The sequence below is a fragment of the Labrus bergylta genome, chromosome 2, assembly GCF_963930695.1.
Source record: "Labrus bergylta chromosome 2, fLabBer1.1, whole genome shotgun sequence".
NCBI classification, from domain to species: domain Eukaryota; kingdom Metazoa; phylum Chordata; class Actinopteri; order Labriformes; family Labridae; genus Labrus; species Labrus bergylta.
The window spans coordinates 1,847,118-1,865,819 of NC_089196.1; the positions used below are offsets into that span (position 1 = coordinate 1,847,118).

Sequence of the window (18,702 nt, forward strand, 5' to 3'; positions counted from 1 at the left end):
AGCTCTTAGCTTCACACTGCGTGTAAATTTACACGGAATGACCGTGATCTAAAAACTCGGACTTTCAAATAATCAGTGAGTACAGTATGTTATTATTCTTTTTCTCTAGTCAACATCACAGACAGTGGGACTCGGGTGTTACACTCAGTGTAGACAGTCATGACTCAGTTATTTTCAGAGGATATACTTGATTTCTGCTACATTCAAGTGTGAAGAATCACATATTAAACAAAGGCTCAAAACATGGAGACTGCCACACAAACATGCCACACAGATTTAAAGTTCAACCCCGAGCTTTATTACATTTACATCAAAAGAAAAATAAGAAACCCAAGAAACAAAAAGGGGCTGGAGACCTGGCCAAAAAGATCAGATGGGAAGGTACCGAGCCAAACAGGTAATGGGTAATCGCTCTCGGCACCTCCCCCTAAAAATACCTAAATGGACTTTAAGTGGACTTAAAAAAGGGGCAACAAAAGCTCCTCATCACCACTGCCCAAAGTGTGCATCCCTGATCTCTCCTCCCTGACTCCTCTAAACACCTCCTCCTCCTTGAGCAGAGATGGCACTCAGGTGTGCAGCAGAGAGAGAGAGAGAGAGAGAGAGAGAGAGAGAGAGAGCAGGGCCGCACAGTCTCAATCAGCAGCTTAGAAAGACTCATATCTTTGTTTTTAGTAAATTATGTTGTTTATTGGGAGTTGTAGTTCTTAGATGTACATGTAAATGTTCCCAAACTTAAAACATGCAAGTATCAAAGACATAAAAAGCATATGATGAGGATGGAAACAGGCGCCTCTTCACAGCAGCTGCACCACAAAAACACATCATGAGAAACCTTCATATGTATCCATCATATTTTTAGACAACGTGATGTGGAGTGGAGTTGTGCTGATGCAGTACTGGGTTTACATACGACGTACGACACAATCCCTGAGCTGAACGAAAACAGTCAGATTTTATACAATCAAAAGAACAAACACTGTTTTTTTGTTTTTTTTTTAATTCATGGAGCCTCAGCGACTTAACCCCTCAAGTAAGACAGTCCTCGTGGTCAGGTAGTGTGAAAATGTGTAAACACATGTTAGTCAGATGGGCGGGGCGGGGGGGCGGAAACCTTTAAGAGCTGCATCCTTCATCTCATTAGACGCATGCTCTGGGAGGTTCCCGCCCTGCAGAGGACGAGCAGCTACAGAAAAAGTAACTCTAGATGGATTCTTTCTGACATATGACTGAAGAACAGAGGTGCGGTCTGACAAACGTCTCGAGTTTGAAAAATTAAATCAGGCATTGTGATTGGCTGTGGATCTAATTTGGCAAGGTGGTCTGCGTTGGATCTTGCTGTTCCGGCTCCGTGTCTGTTTCTGTGTCGGGCTCTGCGTCTTGTGGCGCCGGCTGCTGGATGAGTCCTCCGTCCTGAGCCGTGTTATAGGAGCCACAGCCGCTGCACTTCATCCCCAGCACGTGGAAAGGCACAGTGCAGTGGACTTGGCAATCATTACATATAATCTAAAATCGAGGAGAAACACACAGCTTTCAGATAACGTACAGGATATTTAATATTTATTATATTGCATTATTCATCATTTATTGTTAATTATCTATTTATAAACACTAAGGACAAATACAAAACAACATAACTGATGCTACCTTTTTTTTTGTTTTATTGCTGCTGGTATTTTATTATAAATCTGTACCGGTATATTTTATTTAGACATGTCTATTGCTGCTACTGTGTACAGTATATTATTTGTATATAACTTGTGTTTTTTGTATCTGTGTGCTGTTCTATCCTTTGGTGCTACCTGATGCTGGAATCTGAATTTCCTGAGGGAACCTTCCCAAGGGATTAATAAAGTTCCTATCTATCTATTTCCTCACAGCAGCCACAGAGGTCCATTCTTCATTTTTGACATGAGCACTTTGTTGTGTTATGAAGGTCTTACTTTGACAGTGGCCCCTTGGTACTCGGTGGGCATCGGGGACAGGGAGATCTCTTTGTCTATCTGATCCCAGTGGTCCTCCATGTCCCACGCAGAGTGCATGCACAGAGGGCAGCGATATGCACTAAAACGCACCAGAAAACAATCACACTTAGTGAGAGGCCTCACTCAGAGCCTCATCACGTTACACCGGGTTAAAGGTCATACATACCCCGTTCTGACCATATCATCGAAGCAGGTCCTGCAAAAACAAACATGGAGAGATGTGTTCAGTTGTTAACCTGATGTTGTCATACCTCATCGAAAAGTGTAATACGACACCAAAGGTCAGAGATGACAAGAACATTACGATGATGGAGAGGGGAACAGAAATCATTCTCAACGTTTAAAATGATTTTCAACTCTTCATATTTGATGTTAAACCGTTTTTAAGATTAAATCTGTTCAGGCGCCACTATGGGTGGTTCCCCTCTAGGGACCCGGGCCCGAGTATGTTTGATCCCAAAGTCTGGTTCATTCACAGACGTACCGCACTCGGTCACCGTGCGCGAGTCTGCTTGAAGAGGTGGTCTTAGGCACGATTCATGTGTGCTCGACTACACTTTGCGGGAGTAAAGTTGATGCAAAAGTGCTCGCACAAGGAAGTGGAGCGCTATATGACTTCATTCTGACAACCCCTCGTATCCACGCAGCACGGGAACATTTCATCCTGTGTAGGAAGAGGGTCGCTGTCGTCGTCTCAGAAATCACAAAAACATCCACAGTTAGCAGGACGGACTCAGCCTGTGAGCGGTTGCCATGATTACTTCTTCTGGGTGGATTTGCAAACCAACTGTGTGCATACTGCCGCCTGCTGTATCGGACTGTGAACACAGGTAAGTGTACTCGGGTACAGAACGATGTTAATAATGTGAACGCAGACCAGCGGGGGAGAGGGGGGGGGGGGGGGGGGCAATCATATGAAACGATCATGCCTCATGTGAAAACGCTGTAAACCAATGGACCTTCATTCATGTAGTAGGGCTGAAGAGTTAAAGGTCAATCTGTAAAAAAATGAACACATCATTCCCACAACGCTGGTACTCAGAGAGGAAGGAATTCTTACTTGTGTAAAAGATGACCGCATGGAAGAACGTGAGCCATGATTCTGGATGTATGGATATCCTGCACAGCAAGAAAATCTAATTAACCTTCAGGTAAATAAGACGTATGGATTCAAAGCTAACATCACTCTGGATAACATCCCCCTAAAGTGTTCATATTTCATTACCTCCATACACACCGGACAGTTCTGCCTCGAGACATTTTCAACACACTGAAACACAAAAAGAATCTCAGCTGTGATGACGCTGATTCGCTTTACGAGCACCAAACATATTAAAAGTGTGAGTCAGAGAGAGGTGGAAGAGTAGCACTCACCTTGTGATTTCCTCGCAGATTCTGGGCTAAACACAGATTGCACTTCTCACAATGGAAATACTTTTCCCGGGGCCCGATCCTGTGTGGGGTCAGGACAACGGGGGGGGGGGGGGTCATCATGCTAAAGACTCGTTTTAATTCACCTCAATGCATGTGAGCAAAAGCTAAGCTGTCAGAGGAAAAGTTTCATTTTGTGTATGCTGTGTGTTTACAGGAGAGGTAATAGTCTATGTCTAACTTTTTTTTTCATTTTTGGGCTTTTTGTGACCTTTGTAAATGAGAGACAGGACAGTGGATAGAGTAGGAAATCAGGGAGAGGGAGAGAGAGAGAGAGAGAGAGAGAGAGAGAGAGAGAGAGAGAAGGGAAAGGAGCCACAGGCTGGACTCGAACCCGGGCCACCTGCTTGGAGGACTTTAACCTCTGTACATGGGGCGCACGCACTAACCACTGCGCCACCAGCAAACCTATTTTATTTCATCAAGACAGAAAAATAAAACATTTGTAACCAGCAGTGTATCAACACGTTAACTCACCTGCATATCCCACACGGCTGACAGTGGTATTGTTTCTTATCCTTGTCAAACAAGTGGCAAATGTTGCAGTAATACTCCCCGAACTGCACGTTACACTGCTCACAAGTTTGTTGTGCCTAAAAAGGAGAAGAAGAAGAAGAATCCATTATATTTACTCTGTTATTTTGACATACTACACACACATACACAAACAGGATCCTATGGACATGCACTAATGGAGAGATGTCAGAGTTAATGGAGGGCTGCATTTAAAGAGCATCTGAGCGGTTTGAGGTTCGGTGCCTTGCTAAAGAGCAACTCAGCAGTGCTCAAGACATTACCTCTCCAGCTACCAGACCTGTCCACACTGGGACTTAAACGGGCAACAACCCATGTCCCTATAGTATGAACTACTGCTGTACAAAGACAGAGATAATTCCACCCTATAGACTGAGCTACTGCCACTCCTAGCACAAGTCAGAATATCTTTATTGCCATTGGACAAGAACAACAACAATGAAAGAAGAAGCCGCTGTCATGTTCATTATTATCCCCATAAAAGCCCTGAGGTGTCCCTTAGGCATCGCTACATGTGTCTCCTACCTGCTGCACGGTGTGACACTCAGAGCACTGCACCTCTGTGACTTTGAATCGATCCATCTGGTGGTTCTCCTCTGCATCGTGGCACAGCCGACACACGTACAGTTTGCTACAGCAAGGAGCCTGCAGTACATAGAAACACGAGATGACCAGGTGTTATGTTGAGAAGTCCTACACAGCCTGCTAGTGAGCAGGCAGGGCAGGCAACTGCTTGGGGCCCCAGACCAGTAGGAGGCCCCTTGAAGGCTGACAAACTTAAACCTAAAGCAGTGGCCCTAAATGTGCAAATGTCCTCTACAGACACTTGAGAGTGAAACACTGTTTGCAGCTCAGACTTCTGAAATGCGTCTTCTGTCGACTCTACAGAACAATGAGCACACTTAACTTTATTAAGTATAAACTTCACATACTTTGTCATCACTGATCTGCCCCCAGGAGCAACTTTGTATCGTTTTCAAACACGAGGTGCATGCATTTTTTAACAAGGATGCATTTCTCGGCATAACACCCCAGGGACCTGCTGCAGGTGAATGACAGTCAGTCATTACGTTATTCCACTTTAGCCTCATGATGGCCTCCACAGTGAAGGTTAAATCTCAAAGTGTATGTCAAAGTAAAGTTGTCTTATTTAAAGCATCTAACACGAAGAAACACAGAAAAGGAACTTCATGACGTTATATAACCGGTTTAGAGCGAGGAGCTAGCTGCGGCTAACGCTAACAAGGCGCTTTATCAGGATTAAAGTTATTAAAAAAGAAGACTTCTCTCTTCAGGGCAATTACACAATACACATTTTAAAACCTTAACTCACTTTCAACAAGCAGCTGCGTACATAATGCTCACAGCCAGCAGGGGAAGCCATGATTCCTCCAAATGTATGATTCTTCTTCTTCGAATGCGATGACGTCTTCTCTTCTTCTTCTTTTCTTCTTCTTCGTCGGTGAAAGCGAACGCACAGCAACACAGCCCCCTCCTGGTTCAGGGTCACAAGTGCTCCTAGTTACTCTGATGTACTGTTGTTGTAGTAGCTAAAACTGACACAAAGATAGATTAGTGTATGTTACGGTTAATTGTAACATATTTCCCTCTTTATTTGCTTTTTAATATCGGCCATTTGTTTACTTACTGGTCCGAATTAACACGAATCCTTTTTCGGTGATTATTTCAATGTTTTGTTTTTTTTTATTTTTTATTTAAACACTATAAGTATTTTTTTCTTAATTAATTAAGCTTCTTAATCTTTATGATATGTGAAAATGTCTTGCTGCAGTGGAGTTAGCGGACAGGCGCCGCTGGTGTAGTGGTATCATGCAAGATTCCCATTCTTGCGACCCGGGTTCGATTCCCGGGCGGCGCACTCGTTTTGTTCCGTCAACTACCGACGGACACGAAGCGTTCAATATGATCGTGTTTGAATCATAAATTATGGTTTGAATAACGAGATATAAGATACTGCAAATGTACGAGGGACCAAAAATTAAGTGAAAAAATTGAATAAAATATTCTTGCAGTAAATAAATTAAATTGAAAAGTAGAAACGAATGCAGGAATAAATGCATTAATTAATAAATAAAAACATGTATTAATAAATGAAATGTAAAAGGCTATTTCCATATTTTTTTTAATGCATTCATTTTTTAAATGTTCTATACATATTTTGTGATTAATTTATGCATTTATTCTAGCATTTATTTATTTTTTCTGCATTCATTTATACTTTCTAATCTAAATGTAATATATTTCATTCATTTATTTCTGCATTTATTTAAATATTTCCTTCATTATTATTACATTTATGTATTTACACATTTATCCATCTATTTTTTTTCAATTCAATTAAAAAACCTAAAGCTTAAAATATAAAATTAAATACAAAAGTTAAAAATAGAAAATAATAAAAATAAGAATAGAGTTATGAGTGATCGAACTAACAGATGTAAACAGAACTCTTTGCAGCAGACGTATACTGAGTGGGTAAGAGATTGAAGCGCAATCAGGGACTGAGATACAACAGGAAATAAAATACAACAGAGTTGTATGAAAAACTGACCAAAAAAACAAGTCATAATAGTGCATGAAGACCAAATAAAGCTGAATTTGATTAATTAATCATTTATTTATTTCCTCACAGTGTAATGTTACAGACGTCAAAGAGCCCAGTGAACTTAAAGGCAGAATGTGCGACATATTACACAAAATAAATCATAAATCAAGTATATCTTCTGTAAATGTGTCTCTGAGTCATGACTGTCTACAATGAGGGAGAAGCTCGAGTCCCACTGGCTGTGTTGTTGTCAGAGCCGTGTTTACATGGACGGGACGGCCGGCTCCTCCCCTTGTGTATAAAAGCTGTTTTAGTCAAGAACTAGAGAGAAGAAGAACATACTCTCTGATTATTTGGATGTTAGTAAGAGTTTTTAGATCACGCTCATTCTGTGTCAATTTACATGCAGCGTGAAGCTACGAGCTAACATTAGCATGCTAACACAACAATGCAGGACACAGGTGATTGTAGCTCAATCAGGAATGCAGGAAATAGTATAGCCAATCCAGGTCCTGCACAAAGACGGCTGCATAAGGAAGAGTGAGCTGCTACTGAAAGCTGCCGTACTGTTGCTGTGATATAAATGTCATGACTACAGTCAACTCGGACTATGTTTTCATAGGGGATGGGAGGGTGGTAGCAGAGAGAACTCATATAATTCCCCGCCAGCGTCACATTTTTTACTTTATTGATTGGGAGCCCCCTGGTGGCTGAATTTACATACTGTGCCTTTAACATGTGCGTGCAAGATTATTAATCATGTTAGCTTAGTCATGTTATTATTGAGGGTCCAAATTTGAAAAAAAAAATACTCCTATAATAAATGAGAAAAATTGCAGGCAATGCAAATTGTTTCAGTTTCACATATAAAGAAAGTGCATCAATTTATCTTAATATGTAATACAATCTTTACATGGTTAATTATAATTCATAGTTTTAAAGTGCACTTTCTTGGCTTTCTGTGTTATAGGTATTTCAGTTATGAAACATTTAATTAAGAGCACAACTATGAGGGACAAAAAATGACAAAAGTATAAATAAATAAATGAATAAATGTTGGGGGAAATGCATACAATAATGTATAAATAAATAATTAAATAAATGCATCAATAAATATATAAATAAATATATAAATGCTGAAAACAATACATCAATGAATAAATAATAAATACACTCTGTTAATGAAAAAGGCTATTTATATATTTTTACATGTATTTATTCATACATGTAAAATTTAACTGTGTATTTCTACAGTTATATATTTATCAATGCATACATTTCCACATTAATTGAGTTATTAATTTATTTCCATATTTTTACATTTACACATCTATTTATTTCTGTGTCCAAATCTTAAGAGGAAAAGTATATGTAAATTTGCTTGTTTGTTTTTCAAAATTGACCAATGCTACTTCAGTAATGTTAGGACGGCCCACTTAATTTACATATTTACTTTTCCTTGTACAACATGAACACAGAAATACATAAATAAATATATGGATATATTTATTTATACATTTATACATTTTTATATGAATTGTTGCATTTATATATATATATATATTTATTGATGCATTTATTTAATTATTTATACATTATTGTATGCATTTCTCCCAACATTTATTTATTTATTTATACTTTCGTCATTTTTTGTCCCTCATATCTTTCCGCCGCTGGGTTTTGGCTTCATTTCAGCGCGCAGGTTGACGCTGCTGACGCTGCTCCTCCGCCATCTTCAACTTCCTATTGTTTGCATCAGACTGAGGCTGTGTCTGCGGTGTGTGTGTGTGTGTGTGAGTGTGAGAGCAGATTCATCGGTAAATTGTAGATATAGTCATCACGTTTGCGGCCGATCGAGTTCAGCACAAATCTTTTTGTATGTCATTGGATTAACGGGGACTCGACCACTAAACCCAAGATGATGGACGAGGATCAGCCCAGAACCTTGTGAGTAGCAGCGGGCCTGGCTACGTCCTGGCGTGGGAAGAAGAAGAAGGCTCCGTGTAACATCCACGGCGCGTCCCAAATGTTTCCACGTTGTTGTTTCAATTAAACACGGCAAACCCTCACATTTAACCCACGGAAGGACATTTTAAACGCCACATATTTACATCGGCACGAGCAGCGCGTGGTCACACAATTAGTTAGGAAGCAGTTTCGATCAGAACATGAGGTTCTGTTTGATTTGGTCGTATAAACGGAGAATGAAACCCATCGGCTAATGTTAGCAATCATTAGCTTAAATGCAAACACCGCTAGTGAGATAATTACTCGGAATTGTAACAGCTCCCCTTTTAATCGTGACGTTAATGACAACATAACCGCGTTATGATTACAATAATTAAGCTGGAGTGTAGAATAAATGTTGAATTTAACGAAGAAGCGTCAGATGCTAACACAGCTAGCATTAGCGTTAGGCCCCTTGAGCCGGCTAGCTGCTGGCCACGTCAACGCTGAGAGAATCGGCCTGGGACGGTTTCAGTCAGCCGGTGACCCCACTACAGTCTTATTTATAAAACCAGACTGTGCTCTAAAATCACTGTACCCACACAGCTTTCGTTTTAATGTTATAATTGAGAAAGGTGTGTGTTGTAGCTAGCCTGGTTAGCTAGCCTTTGTTTGCATGCTACTTCCTGTTTGACAAAGGCTCATATCTTCCTCCTCTCGTGTTGTTTTCAGGTACGTGGGGAATCTATCCAGGGACGTCACAGAGCCCCTTATTCTACAGGTCTTCACGCAAATAGGACCCTGCAAGAGCTGTAAAATGATAGTGGATGTGAGTGTTTAGTTTGAACTCAAAGGAAACTGGCCTCTCAGTCTTCATGTGTTCTTAATGTTGAATTTCCTCTCCGGCCTGTGTGACTGGTTATCTGCACTTCTTAATGGCAGTGTGCATAATATGAGTGTTGTTTCCCCGTTGACAGACTGCTGGAAATGATCCATACTGCTTTGTGGAGTTCTATGACCACAGGCATGCTGCTGCCTCTTTGGCAGCGATGAATGGAAGGAAAATAATGGGTAAGGTAAGCTATCGTGTCTACAGGGTGAGTGGGAATGTGTGGGCCTGTGGGAGAAATCAGTGGATTTATATATTGCAGTAATCACATAGTTTTTTCAAACCTACAAAATTAAAGCTGCTCGAGCTGCACTCTAAAATCAGATCACAATTTAACAGTTTTTCTGCTGCGAGAAAAATTATATCTATTATTAGTAAATCACGTTTAACCAGGCGGACCTAAAACAGGAGAAATCTCATTGTTTTATCAGGAGGTTTACTGTCCTTATGAGACCTTTAAATGTTGGAATCAGACATAGAAAATATTTGAAGAAATACATAAAACAATGTAACAACACTGGAATAGTTTAAATGAGGAACTGTGACCAGTCAGTTCTCTCAAAGAGGAAAGGAAATGATGACCTGCTGCATTAAAGAGACCATAGGGCCTTATTAAATAATATGAAATCATATTAAAGTGGGCTAGATGTGATCTCATTCAGGGCTAAGAAATGAAGAGAAAAGTCCACCTCAGATGATTGTTTTCTAATGTTACATTAAAGTTAAATATCTACTTGTACAAAATTAAACACTTGAGTTTGTTTTTCAAATTAATTCCCAAATCCTCCAAAGAAAGAGTCAAGTCAGTTTTTATACAGTAGAGTCGACAGAAGACATAATATTTTCTTGCATCGGCTGCTTGATATCGTCCTACTACTTGGTGCCGGGATCGAGATCGACCAGATCTCGATTCTGTTGAGCTGGATGACGATACTTGATATATACGACGATATGTCTTTTATTAACAGTCAGGAGCATAAGATCAACATGTACATGACAAATAAACTACCTGTTTGCTAAATTAAAAAGTCTTGTAAAATAAAAATGTTCTGTAAATACAATAAATTAAAAATGCTATTTTTTTTTTTGCAAAATAAACACAGCAGGTGTTTTTTTTTAGTTTGGAGGAGCAGGGTGAAGAGAGGAGATGTTAAATAGGTGAACTAGCAGCTCTAACGTTATTTTAATGCAACATATTTCTACTAAATCGATATAAACGATATTGCCGTACCCTACATCTTGTTTTGAAAATATATCCACATCTCAAAAACTCAATATAAAACCCAGCCCAAATTCGTCTTCTTTTTCTTACAACTATTAAATTCTAAGAATAAAGTAAAAAAAAAAAAAAAAAAGAGCTTTTCTTCTTAGAGGTGTGGTTCAGAGGAGGCTACGAGGTGATATAAACATACCCCACCTGTCCTGTTCTTTCTCTGCTCCCCCCTGCAGGAGGTCAAAGTCAACTGGGCCACGACGCCAACCAGCCAGAAAAAAGACACAAGTAGTAAGTACACATTTGTTACAAATCACACAGGAGATCCACTGAATGTGTTTAAAGTCATAACCCCTTAAACTATCATGTGACACATTTCCACAGATCACTTTCATGTCTTTGTTGGAGACCTGAGCCCAGAAATAACCACAGAAGACGTCAAAGCAGCCTTCGGTCCATTTGGCAGGATATCGTGAGTAACGCACGTCTCTCAAACGCATCATGAACTATTCCTACAGATATTCACTGAAGGAGCAGAACGGGGGATTTTCTGCCACAGTTTTCACCAAACAACCCAGGTGCATGCAGAGGTCAAAAAAGCTCCAGCAACGTGTCTCGGCTTGTGGTTAGGATGACCCAGATGAACGCCACAAGCTGAAACGCGTCAGCCTAATCTGTTAATAAAGTTGATCTTCATACTACGAGTGTTGCTGGAGCTTTTTTGACTTCTTTGAATATTCACTGACATTAAACGTGGCGTCCTGTTATCCCCCGCCTCGCCTCATGCTACCGTCTGTCCACAGAGTGCTGACTCTTCCTGACGCACTCATTATCTTTTAATCGTCTTTGGTTGTGTCAGGCCGTGAGTGGAGCGCGGTGGTCTTTAATGAACTCTTGTTGTTGTTGTTTGTCTGCAGAGATGCTCGTGTTGTGAAAGATATGGCGACAGGGAAATCTAAAGGCTATGGCTTTGTGTCTTTCTTCAACAAATGGGTAAGACAGAACGTGTAAACTCTTCTTTAAGTCGTACAACAAACACTTCCTTCTTGTTAGAACTTGTAGCTCTTTGCATTAAGATGAAACATTTCACAAAGACTGCTGCGTCCTTCTCTGCTGCGCTCCCCCGTCCTGCACATTTAACACCATTCACACTCCAGATTGATGCAATAACCCGCTTCCTGTCTCTTTTCCAGGATGCAGAAAACGCCATCCAGCAGATGGGAGGTCAGTGGTTAGGTGGCAGACAGATTCGAACCAACTGGGCCACAAGAAAACCCCCCGCCCCAAAGACCACCTATGAGAGTGCGTTCTCTTTTTATCTTTTTCTGTTTTTTTGCTTGTGGACACTGAGCTTGAAGAATTCATCCTCCATCTTTTTTTTTCTTCCTTGCAGGTAACTCCAAGCATCTATCCTTTGACGAAGTAGTCAGCCAGTCCAGTCCCAGTAACTGCACCGTGTACTGCGGGGGGGTCAGCACAGGACTCACAGGTAAGAATCTGAAGTCAGTACCACTCGTAGCATGAAGCTAGTGTTAGCATCAGGGCGCTACAGCAAAGTGAAGAAGCTGCTAACAGATCACACTGTTTAGGTTTAGATTAGCGGTTCAAGCTGCGATACTCGTCTCCCTGTAACGTCTCCGCTTTTGTATAAGTCACAGAGGTGTCCCCAAGTCGTCCCACCGCTGTGCCCACCGTCTGAGGTACTAACAGGGGAGGGGAGAGCAGCGAGTAGGTGTGTGTGAGATGACCACCTCAATACCTGGTGTTGCAGAAACCTAATGTCAAAGGGTCATAGGTCACACCTTACCTTCCATGTTGTTACTGAGTTAGAGCAGCCGCGCTTCCTGTGTGCGTAGCTCGGGCTCGACGTCCGAGCTGGACGTTCGAGTTGGTGAAGCACACCATTTCTACAGACGTTTTCCAAATGATATGAATGTCTTGATGGAGGAAACGTTGAATGAAGAGATGATAATAATGACCGTATCATCTTGTCATCCCAAAGCACTCAAATTCAAAATCATCCAGAAGCTGTTAACAGATGTTTTGTTGTACACAGTGTGTCGTCATGATGACAGTACCTGACTCTCCCTCTTTGTTTCCCTTCAGAGCAACTGATGAGACAGACCTTCTCTCCCTTTGGACAAATCATGGAGATCAGAGTGTTCCCCGACAAAGGCTACTCGTTTGTGAGGTGAGTGACGCGAGACGCAGCCCGTTGAGTTATAAACATGGAGGACACGGAGAGTAGGAGATACTTTTAAACATGTGCAGGCTCGGGTTAGAAGAGAATGTGGCGTTCATAAATCAACGCATCGTTTAGAAATCGTCCTCATGGATTTGAAATCCGTGGAGATGGTTTTATAAACTGCACAGGAATTGGCGAGCTGTGGCTCAGTGGTGGAGTCGGTCGTCGAAAAGCTAGCTAAGTTGGTGTAGCATTAGTCCTCTTCAGACTGCTGTTTCAAGCTGCAGTATTTATGCCCCCTGTGACGTTTCACCTTCAATCTGAATGTCACGGAGGCGTAATAGATCCCACCTCTGTACCGTGTTCAGAGCTGGTAACAGAGGCGTTACAGACGCTTTTAGCATAGCAAGCGAGGGAGCAGCAACATAACGCCTTGGTAGAATTAATATGAACGTACAAAGACGTGATGACGGATGAGCTTAGTTCCAGCACTTGAATAACAACAATTGAATCACTGTTATTTCTTACCCAACGTGTGAGAAGTGTTGATTACAACTCCAGGTACTGATGATACACCTGTTGGTCTGGTTACATCATAGATTTAATAAAGTTTCTAATAGACGTTTGAGATTAGTCTGGATATTTATTCAGTCTCTTCTCACCGTGTTGAAGAGAACAGATCTCCAGAGGTGATGACTAATACTGACTCTCTCTCTCTCTCTCTCTCCCCCTCCCTCTCTGTCTCTTGCTCGCTCTCTCTGCCTCTGGTTTTGTCCAGGTTTAACTCCCATGAGTCAGCAGCCCATGCGATTGTGTCCGTGAATGGGACCTCAATAGAGGGCCACATAGTCAAATGCTACTGGGGCAAGGAGACCCCGGACATGATGAACCCAATGCAGCAGGTGCCTATCCCCCAGGTAAGGACGCTGCCGACTGTGTCAGTCAACCCGCCACTAGGTGGTGTCTTCTAATCCTCAGCACCAACACACTCGTGTGCATCATGACTCATCCTGTAGGGTTGGTTTGAACAAAAGGAATATGAGATCTTTGCCTAGGCCCCGTGTCCACCTGGCGTTATTTTTTTGGGCGCCAGGATAGCGGAGAGGAAGCACAGTGCCCAGCATCGTTTCTCAGAGTGCTCCGCCTTTTTGTGCAACCACTCCGAGTGTTTCATGTTGAAAATGTTTCAACTTTTCAGAAAGGCGCTGTTGACGTCACTGGGCGCTCTTTTCCCGATGTACGTTATTCCTCGCATTTTTAGCGCCTTACAGATCGTGTCCCCACATCCTCCTCGCTCCGTGTCTGAGGAAATCTGATCTAAAATATAAAACATGCAGTAAAAAGTATTTTTACGTTGTCAACCGACTGTTGTCATGGAAACAGGACGGACATGCAGCGCTTCATGCATACACTCCTGAACACACAGCCAGCGCTTTTCAGCCCGGAAAAAAAATCACCAGGTGGACAACACAATCTGTGATTAGAGACTCTTCCTTAGCAACTGCTGCCTTTTCATAGCAACAGTCTGTTCTTCCTGATTACGGTGTGCAATCGAGGTGACAGCAACCTGACTAATCAGAATCGAGTATTGAAAGACAGTGGATTAGTTTCTGAAGGTTATGAATTTCCAGATTTGAAGAGCGCTGTACATGACGACACACCGTTAAACACTCCTTGTTGCATTGTTCCTCACAGCAGAACAAGATGAGCTTCCCTGCGGCCCAGCCCTACGGCCAGTGGGGCCAGTGGTACGGCAACGGGCCCCAGATCAGCCAGTATGTCCCCAACGGGTGGCAGGTCCCCACCTACGGAGTCTACGGCCAGGCCTGGAACCAGCAGGGCTTCAAGTAAGTAGCAGGGTGCACAGGGCTCCACTTCACCGCCTCCTTCTACTCCAGCTCCACCAGAGACCCCCGGGGCGACGAGAGCCAGCTTTAGCCACAGGAGAGGAGGACATGACCTCTCTCTCCCCCGACCCCCCCTACATCCTTCATCCTCCTCATCCCCCCTCTCCCCTCGACAGTACCCCCTGTCTCGATCATCTTGGGAAGATAGAGACGCAGACACATCCTCTTAGAACAATCTGAACTTTTTTTCTTTTTTTTTTGTTAATCATGTTTTTCCGAGAGGGTCCGATTGACCTGCTCATCTCCGTAATTTCCAGAGTTTTGTTTTTGAAACACTTGAATTATGACCCTTTAAAAAAACAGTAAAAACTTAAGTCTGACAACGATGCCCTCAAACCTTCTTCTGTTGTTGAGAGTTTCATTAAATGCAAATATGATTGACGTCATTCATTCAACGATACAAATGCTAAAGCTCAGAACAAAGTTTTCCACTTCCTGTCCACGCCGATGGTGGGGGGGGGGGAGATCATGTCCCCATGAAGGATTCAAGTCCTTCTTCCCCTCCCGACGGTGTGTCGGGACTGTGTGTCCCCCCCCCCCCCCCCCCCCGCGAGTGTTACGTTGTTCTGTGTCAACATTCATGTCATGGCTTTTACATTGTTCCCTTTGTAACTAAGTTGACTTTATTATTTTTTTCATCCACCTGAACATTTGATCTGTGTATGAACGTCAGTAGGACGCGTCACATTTAATTTCTCGGGTTTTTGTCGCTCCATGTTTTGTTTTTAGACGGCTTATGTGCAGTGATGTTTGTGCAAACCAGGAAACAGAAATAAAAGAGACCACATGATGTTTTGGGGGCAGTGTAAAATTCTTCGTGAACAGCTCTCTGTACCGGCTCCTCTTCGCAAAAGGTCAAGAGGTCAAGAGGTCATGAAGTCAGCGACCGTGTGTTGACGCACGCTCAGGACGAGGTTTAGGGCGTTTTCACATTAGTGCCCGAGCACGGTAAGACTGTTTTTGAAGCGACGTCACATAGCGGTCCACTTCGGACTACCAGAGACCACCTCTTTAAGAGGACACGCTACCCGAGTACGACTACGGGGTCAAGCGTACTCAGGCCCGGGCTCCTAATGTGAAAGCACCCTTAGCCTAAGTCTTATTTAGATCAATACCCTGAGTGGAGTATGGAGGAATGGCGGTGGTGACCTTTCTAACGTAGCGTGGCTCACCTGGCTGCAGGCTGGTTCCAGCTGTTGTATGATCGTATCTTAGCAAACAGCTGGAGGGGGAGGGGGGTGTTAGAGAGGAATATTTAGCTCGCTGCTCTTAGCCTGTATGCTCTTTGTCTGCTTTTGTCCACCCATGTTTTAATCAAATTACACTGACCTTTGACCCCTCTGACGATTCCTCCACTTTCTGTTTCTCTCCCTCCTCCCCTCCCTAATTGTTGCTAGCTTGATTGTCGCCCAGCCTGCCTCACCCTCTGACCTCTGATGACCCTGTTTGCCTTCTTGTTCTCATTCTAGTAGCTCTAATATAAACCGTCCCCTTGCTCCCTTTCGCCTTGTCTCTTCTAACCTGCTGGCATTTTGTCTTTCTGTCTCTCTCTCTCTCTCTGTACCTCGTTTTTTTTGCAGTCACTTACCGGCCAGTGCTGGCTGGACTGGCATGAGCGCCATCAGTAACGGTGGGGTTATGGAGCCTACACAGGGATTGAATGGGAGTATGCTAGCCAACCAGCCTGGTATGGGAGCCGCAGGATACCCCACACACTGATAAGTGGGCAGGGTGGGAGCGTTGTCAACCATCGGCCTCTTATTGGCTGTACAGTGCCCTGCAGGGCTGTGTAAACCCCGCCTCCAATTGTGGCAGGACTAAGACTTTTACTGGGATGTGGAACCTAATGGGAAAAGGTTGACGTCTGTACGAGTTGTAAATGGGAATTCATGGGGGTGGGGGTGGGGGGTGGGGTTTGAGGTAACAGGAGCCAGGGGGACGAGCGATTTTGACCCACACAGGTATCTACACCCTTTGTGGTAGACGAGACTGGCCATGAACCAGCGCTCTTACCATTTTTAAGTTAACTGTAAATGAGTATAAACTGTAAAGGAGAAACTTTTTGACTTTGCTTTTCTTCCGGGGTTTTACAAAAAAAATTGCTTCCAAACGTCACATCTTTTCCTCTCACACAGCCACAGAGAGGTCTGTCTCTTTTTTTTTTTTTCTTTTTAAGAAGTTTGAGACGTGCTAAGTTATGAAGTTATTCTTCGAGGAACGGAAATCTGTTTTCATTTTTGTTTTCTCTTGGATTAAAAATCAATCGCAGGGATTCTTGCCACTGCTGTTTCTCTGTAAGGGCAGATAAATATTGCACAGTTTTTTCCTTCTCTTGAACTCGGAAACATTCGACCGCCGTATTTTCCTTTTTTTTTTTTCTTTTTTTTTTTGCATTCCACTTCTCCATATCTTCTCGGACAGCCTCAAAACCTTTGGCCACCGCGTGTAAATAACCATTCATTCATTTGAAACGATGTAAAGTAAAAATGCTACTGTTAACTGTGGGTGCTCGCTTTCTCTTCTGTTTTGATAGCTCGACAGTTAACTCCAACATTGTACGTAGCAGAGTGGCGCTCTATAGACCTGACACTGGCGCAGTGCAAGCCGGGCGATTCTTCCACGCAGGGACACAAGGGCATAGCCATTCACAGAGAACTCAAACGTTTAAAGGGTTTAACATGTTTGACACTCGGGATGGTTTTTAAATATGTTTTGAAACGCCAGTATTTTATATCAAACTATCTGAAGGGGGTTCGACCTTTCCACACTTGCTGTGTTGGCCGGAGGGATGGCGAGGCCGACATGGTAACTGTTGCCTTATAGAGCTGGTTTCTTTTACCTGACAAGATCCTCTTTTTAATTAGGCAGTGCCTACAGACCCTTTTGTTTTGAAAGGTGTTAGCCCTGACAACTGACGACTCTGCTACTGTAATCAATGTTTTCTTGCTTTGTCCAATTAAAATGCTAATGCACATAAACCACACCCCGTGTCTGTGCTGCTTCTTTTTGTTTACTCAAAGGGTTAAGGCGGGACACCTACGGGTCCTTCAGAAAGTGCTCTTAACCCTAACCCAATGTTTGTTAATAAATCTATCACTTAATGAAAGAATGTGCAACTTTTTGATCCAGTAGATGTCGCCCTTGAGCTCCAGCATAAAACCAAACAAACTTCTGTTTGGCCACACCTCCTCCATACTGAAGCCTCCGCTCTCCTACAGAGACACAACTCAGACACCCCTCCACTAGTGTTCACATGAAGGAGTTATGAATTGGAAAGCACCAAAATTAAGTGCAAGCAGCGGACAAACTCGTCCTTTTCTCGAGCTGTGACCGACCTGTGTCCTGCATTGTTGTGTTAGCATGCTCATGTTAGCACTCTTTAGTTAGCTTGTAGCTTCACATTTCATGTAAACTGACACAGAATGATCGTGATCTAAAAACTCTTATTCAAATAATCAGTGAGTATGTTCTTCTTCTTCTCTCTAGTTCTTGACTAAAACAGCTTTTATACACAAGGGGAGGAGCCGGCCGCCCTGTCGATGTCTTCACTGAGGGCTGATCACTTCATTAGAGCACAAGTACCTTGTGTTTATTTTAAATTCAGCTTTAATGGAACTTAAAATAAAAAAATACAACATTTAATAAAAAATCATCTTACCTGGATTGAAAGTCTTGGACCCTGAAGCTTATGGCTCCCTTTATCACCTGAACTCCCAGAGATGACTCACTAACTGTTTTGAGGATCTGAACTTTGACCCCGTGAATCTCACTGCTGTCTGCCACAACTGATTTCTAAATATTTAGTTAATATGCTAATTCACGATACCGCGCACCGAAGCTCCAAAATAAAATTTCGTTGAAGCGATCCAGCTAAATATTTAGTTCAGATTCTAAATATGTTCAATCTAAGCTAAATGTTGAGCGTAAAGCAAATATATTTAGAATCAGGACATGCATTTTAACATTTATAAATAACATTTAACATTTATAGTTCCCAATTAAATGATCTAAAATGTATATTCACATAAACTAACTACGACAGAGT

General features: G+C 42.4%; 2 protein-coding genes and 1 non-coding gene across 5 annotated transcripts; 2 read left to right on the forward strand and 1 right to left on the reverse strand.

Moving 5' to 3' along the window:
- Positions 1 to 1,090: 1,090 nt before the first annotated feature.
- On the reverse strand, positions 1,091 to 5,437 carry rchy1 (ring finger and CHY zinc finger domain containing 1). 3 transcript variants are annotated; one of them, XM_020636414.3, is made up of 9 exons: positions 5,284 to 5,437; positions 4,476 to 4,595; positions 3,894 to 4,009; positions 3,360 to 3,438; positions 3,211 to 3,255; positions 3,046 to 3,104; positions 2,152 to 2,181; positions 1,944 to 2,064; positions 1,091 to 1,506 (listed from the first exon to the last, which is right to left on the reverse strand). In XM_020636414.3, the coding sequence occupies exons 1-9, from the start codon at positions 5,332 to 5,334 to the stop codon at positions 1,306 to 1,308; spliced, it is 822 nt and encodes a 273-aa protein (XP_020492070.1). In that variant the 5' UTR covers positions 5,335 to 5,437; the 3' UTR covers positions 1,091 to 1,305. The 3 variants fall into 3 exon arrangements, with proteins under 3 accessions (XP_020492070.1, XP_065818734.1, XP_020492071.1); XM_065962662.1 differs by having other exon boundaries at positions 5,305 to 5,349; XM_020636415.3 differs by lacking the exon at positions 4,476 to 4,595 and having other exon boundaries at positions 5,284 to 5,399.
- Positions 5,438 to 5,758: 321 nt separating this feature from the next.
- trnag-ccc (transfer RNA glycine (anticodon CCC)) lies at positions 5,759 to 5,829 on the forward strand. Its single transcript has one exon. It is a non-coding gene; the product is annotated as a tRNA-Gly (tRNA).
- A 2,400-nt stretch (positions 5,830 to 8,229) lies between these two features.
- LOC109985947 (cytotoxic granule associated RNA binding protein TIA1) lies at positions 8,230 to 17,640 on the forward strand. Its single transcript, XM_020636413.3, has 12 exons — positions 8,230 to 8,463; positions 9,196 to 9,292; positions 9,441 to 9,539; positions 10,802 to 10,856; positions 10,950 to 11,037; positions 11,483 to 11,558; positions 11,759 to 11,867; positions 11,959 to 12,054; positions 12,672 to 12,756; positions 13,529 to 13,667; positions 14,446 to 14,597; positions 16,238 to 17,640. The coding sequence occupies exons 1-12, from the start codon at positions 8,435 to 8,437 to the stop codon at positions 16,374 to 16,376; spliced, it is 1,164 nt and encodes a 387-aa protein (XP_020492069.1). The 5' UTR covers positions 8,230 to 8,434; the 3' UTR covers positions 16,377 to 17,640.
- The last annotated feature ends 1,062 nt before the right edge of the window (positions 17,641 to 18,702 follow it).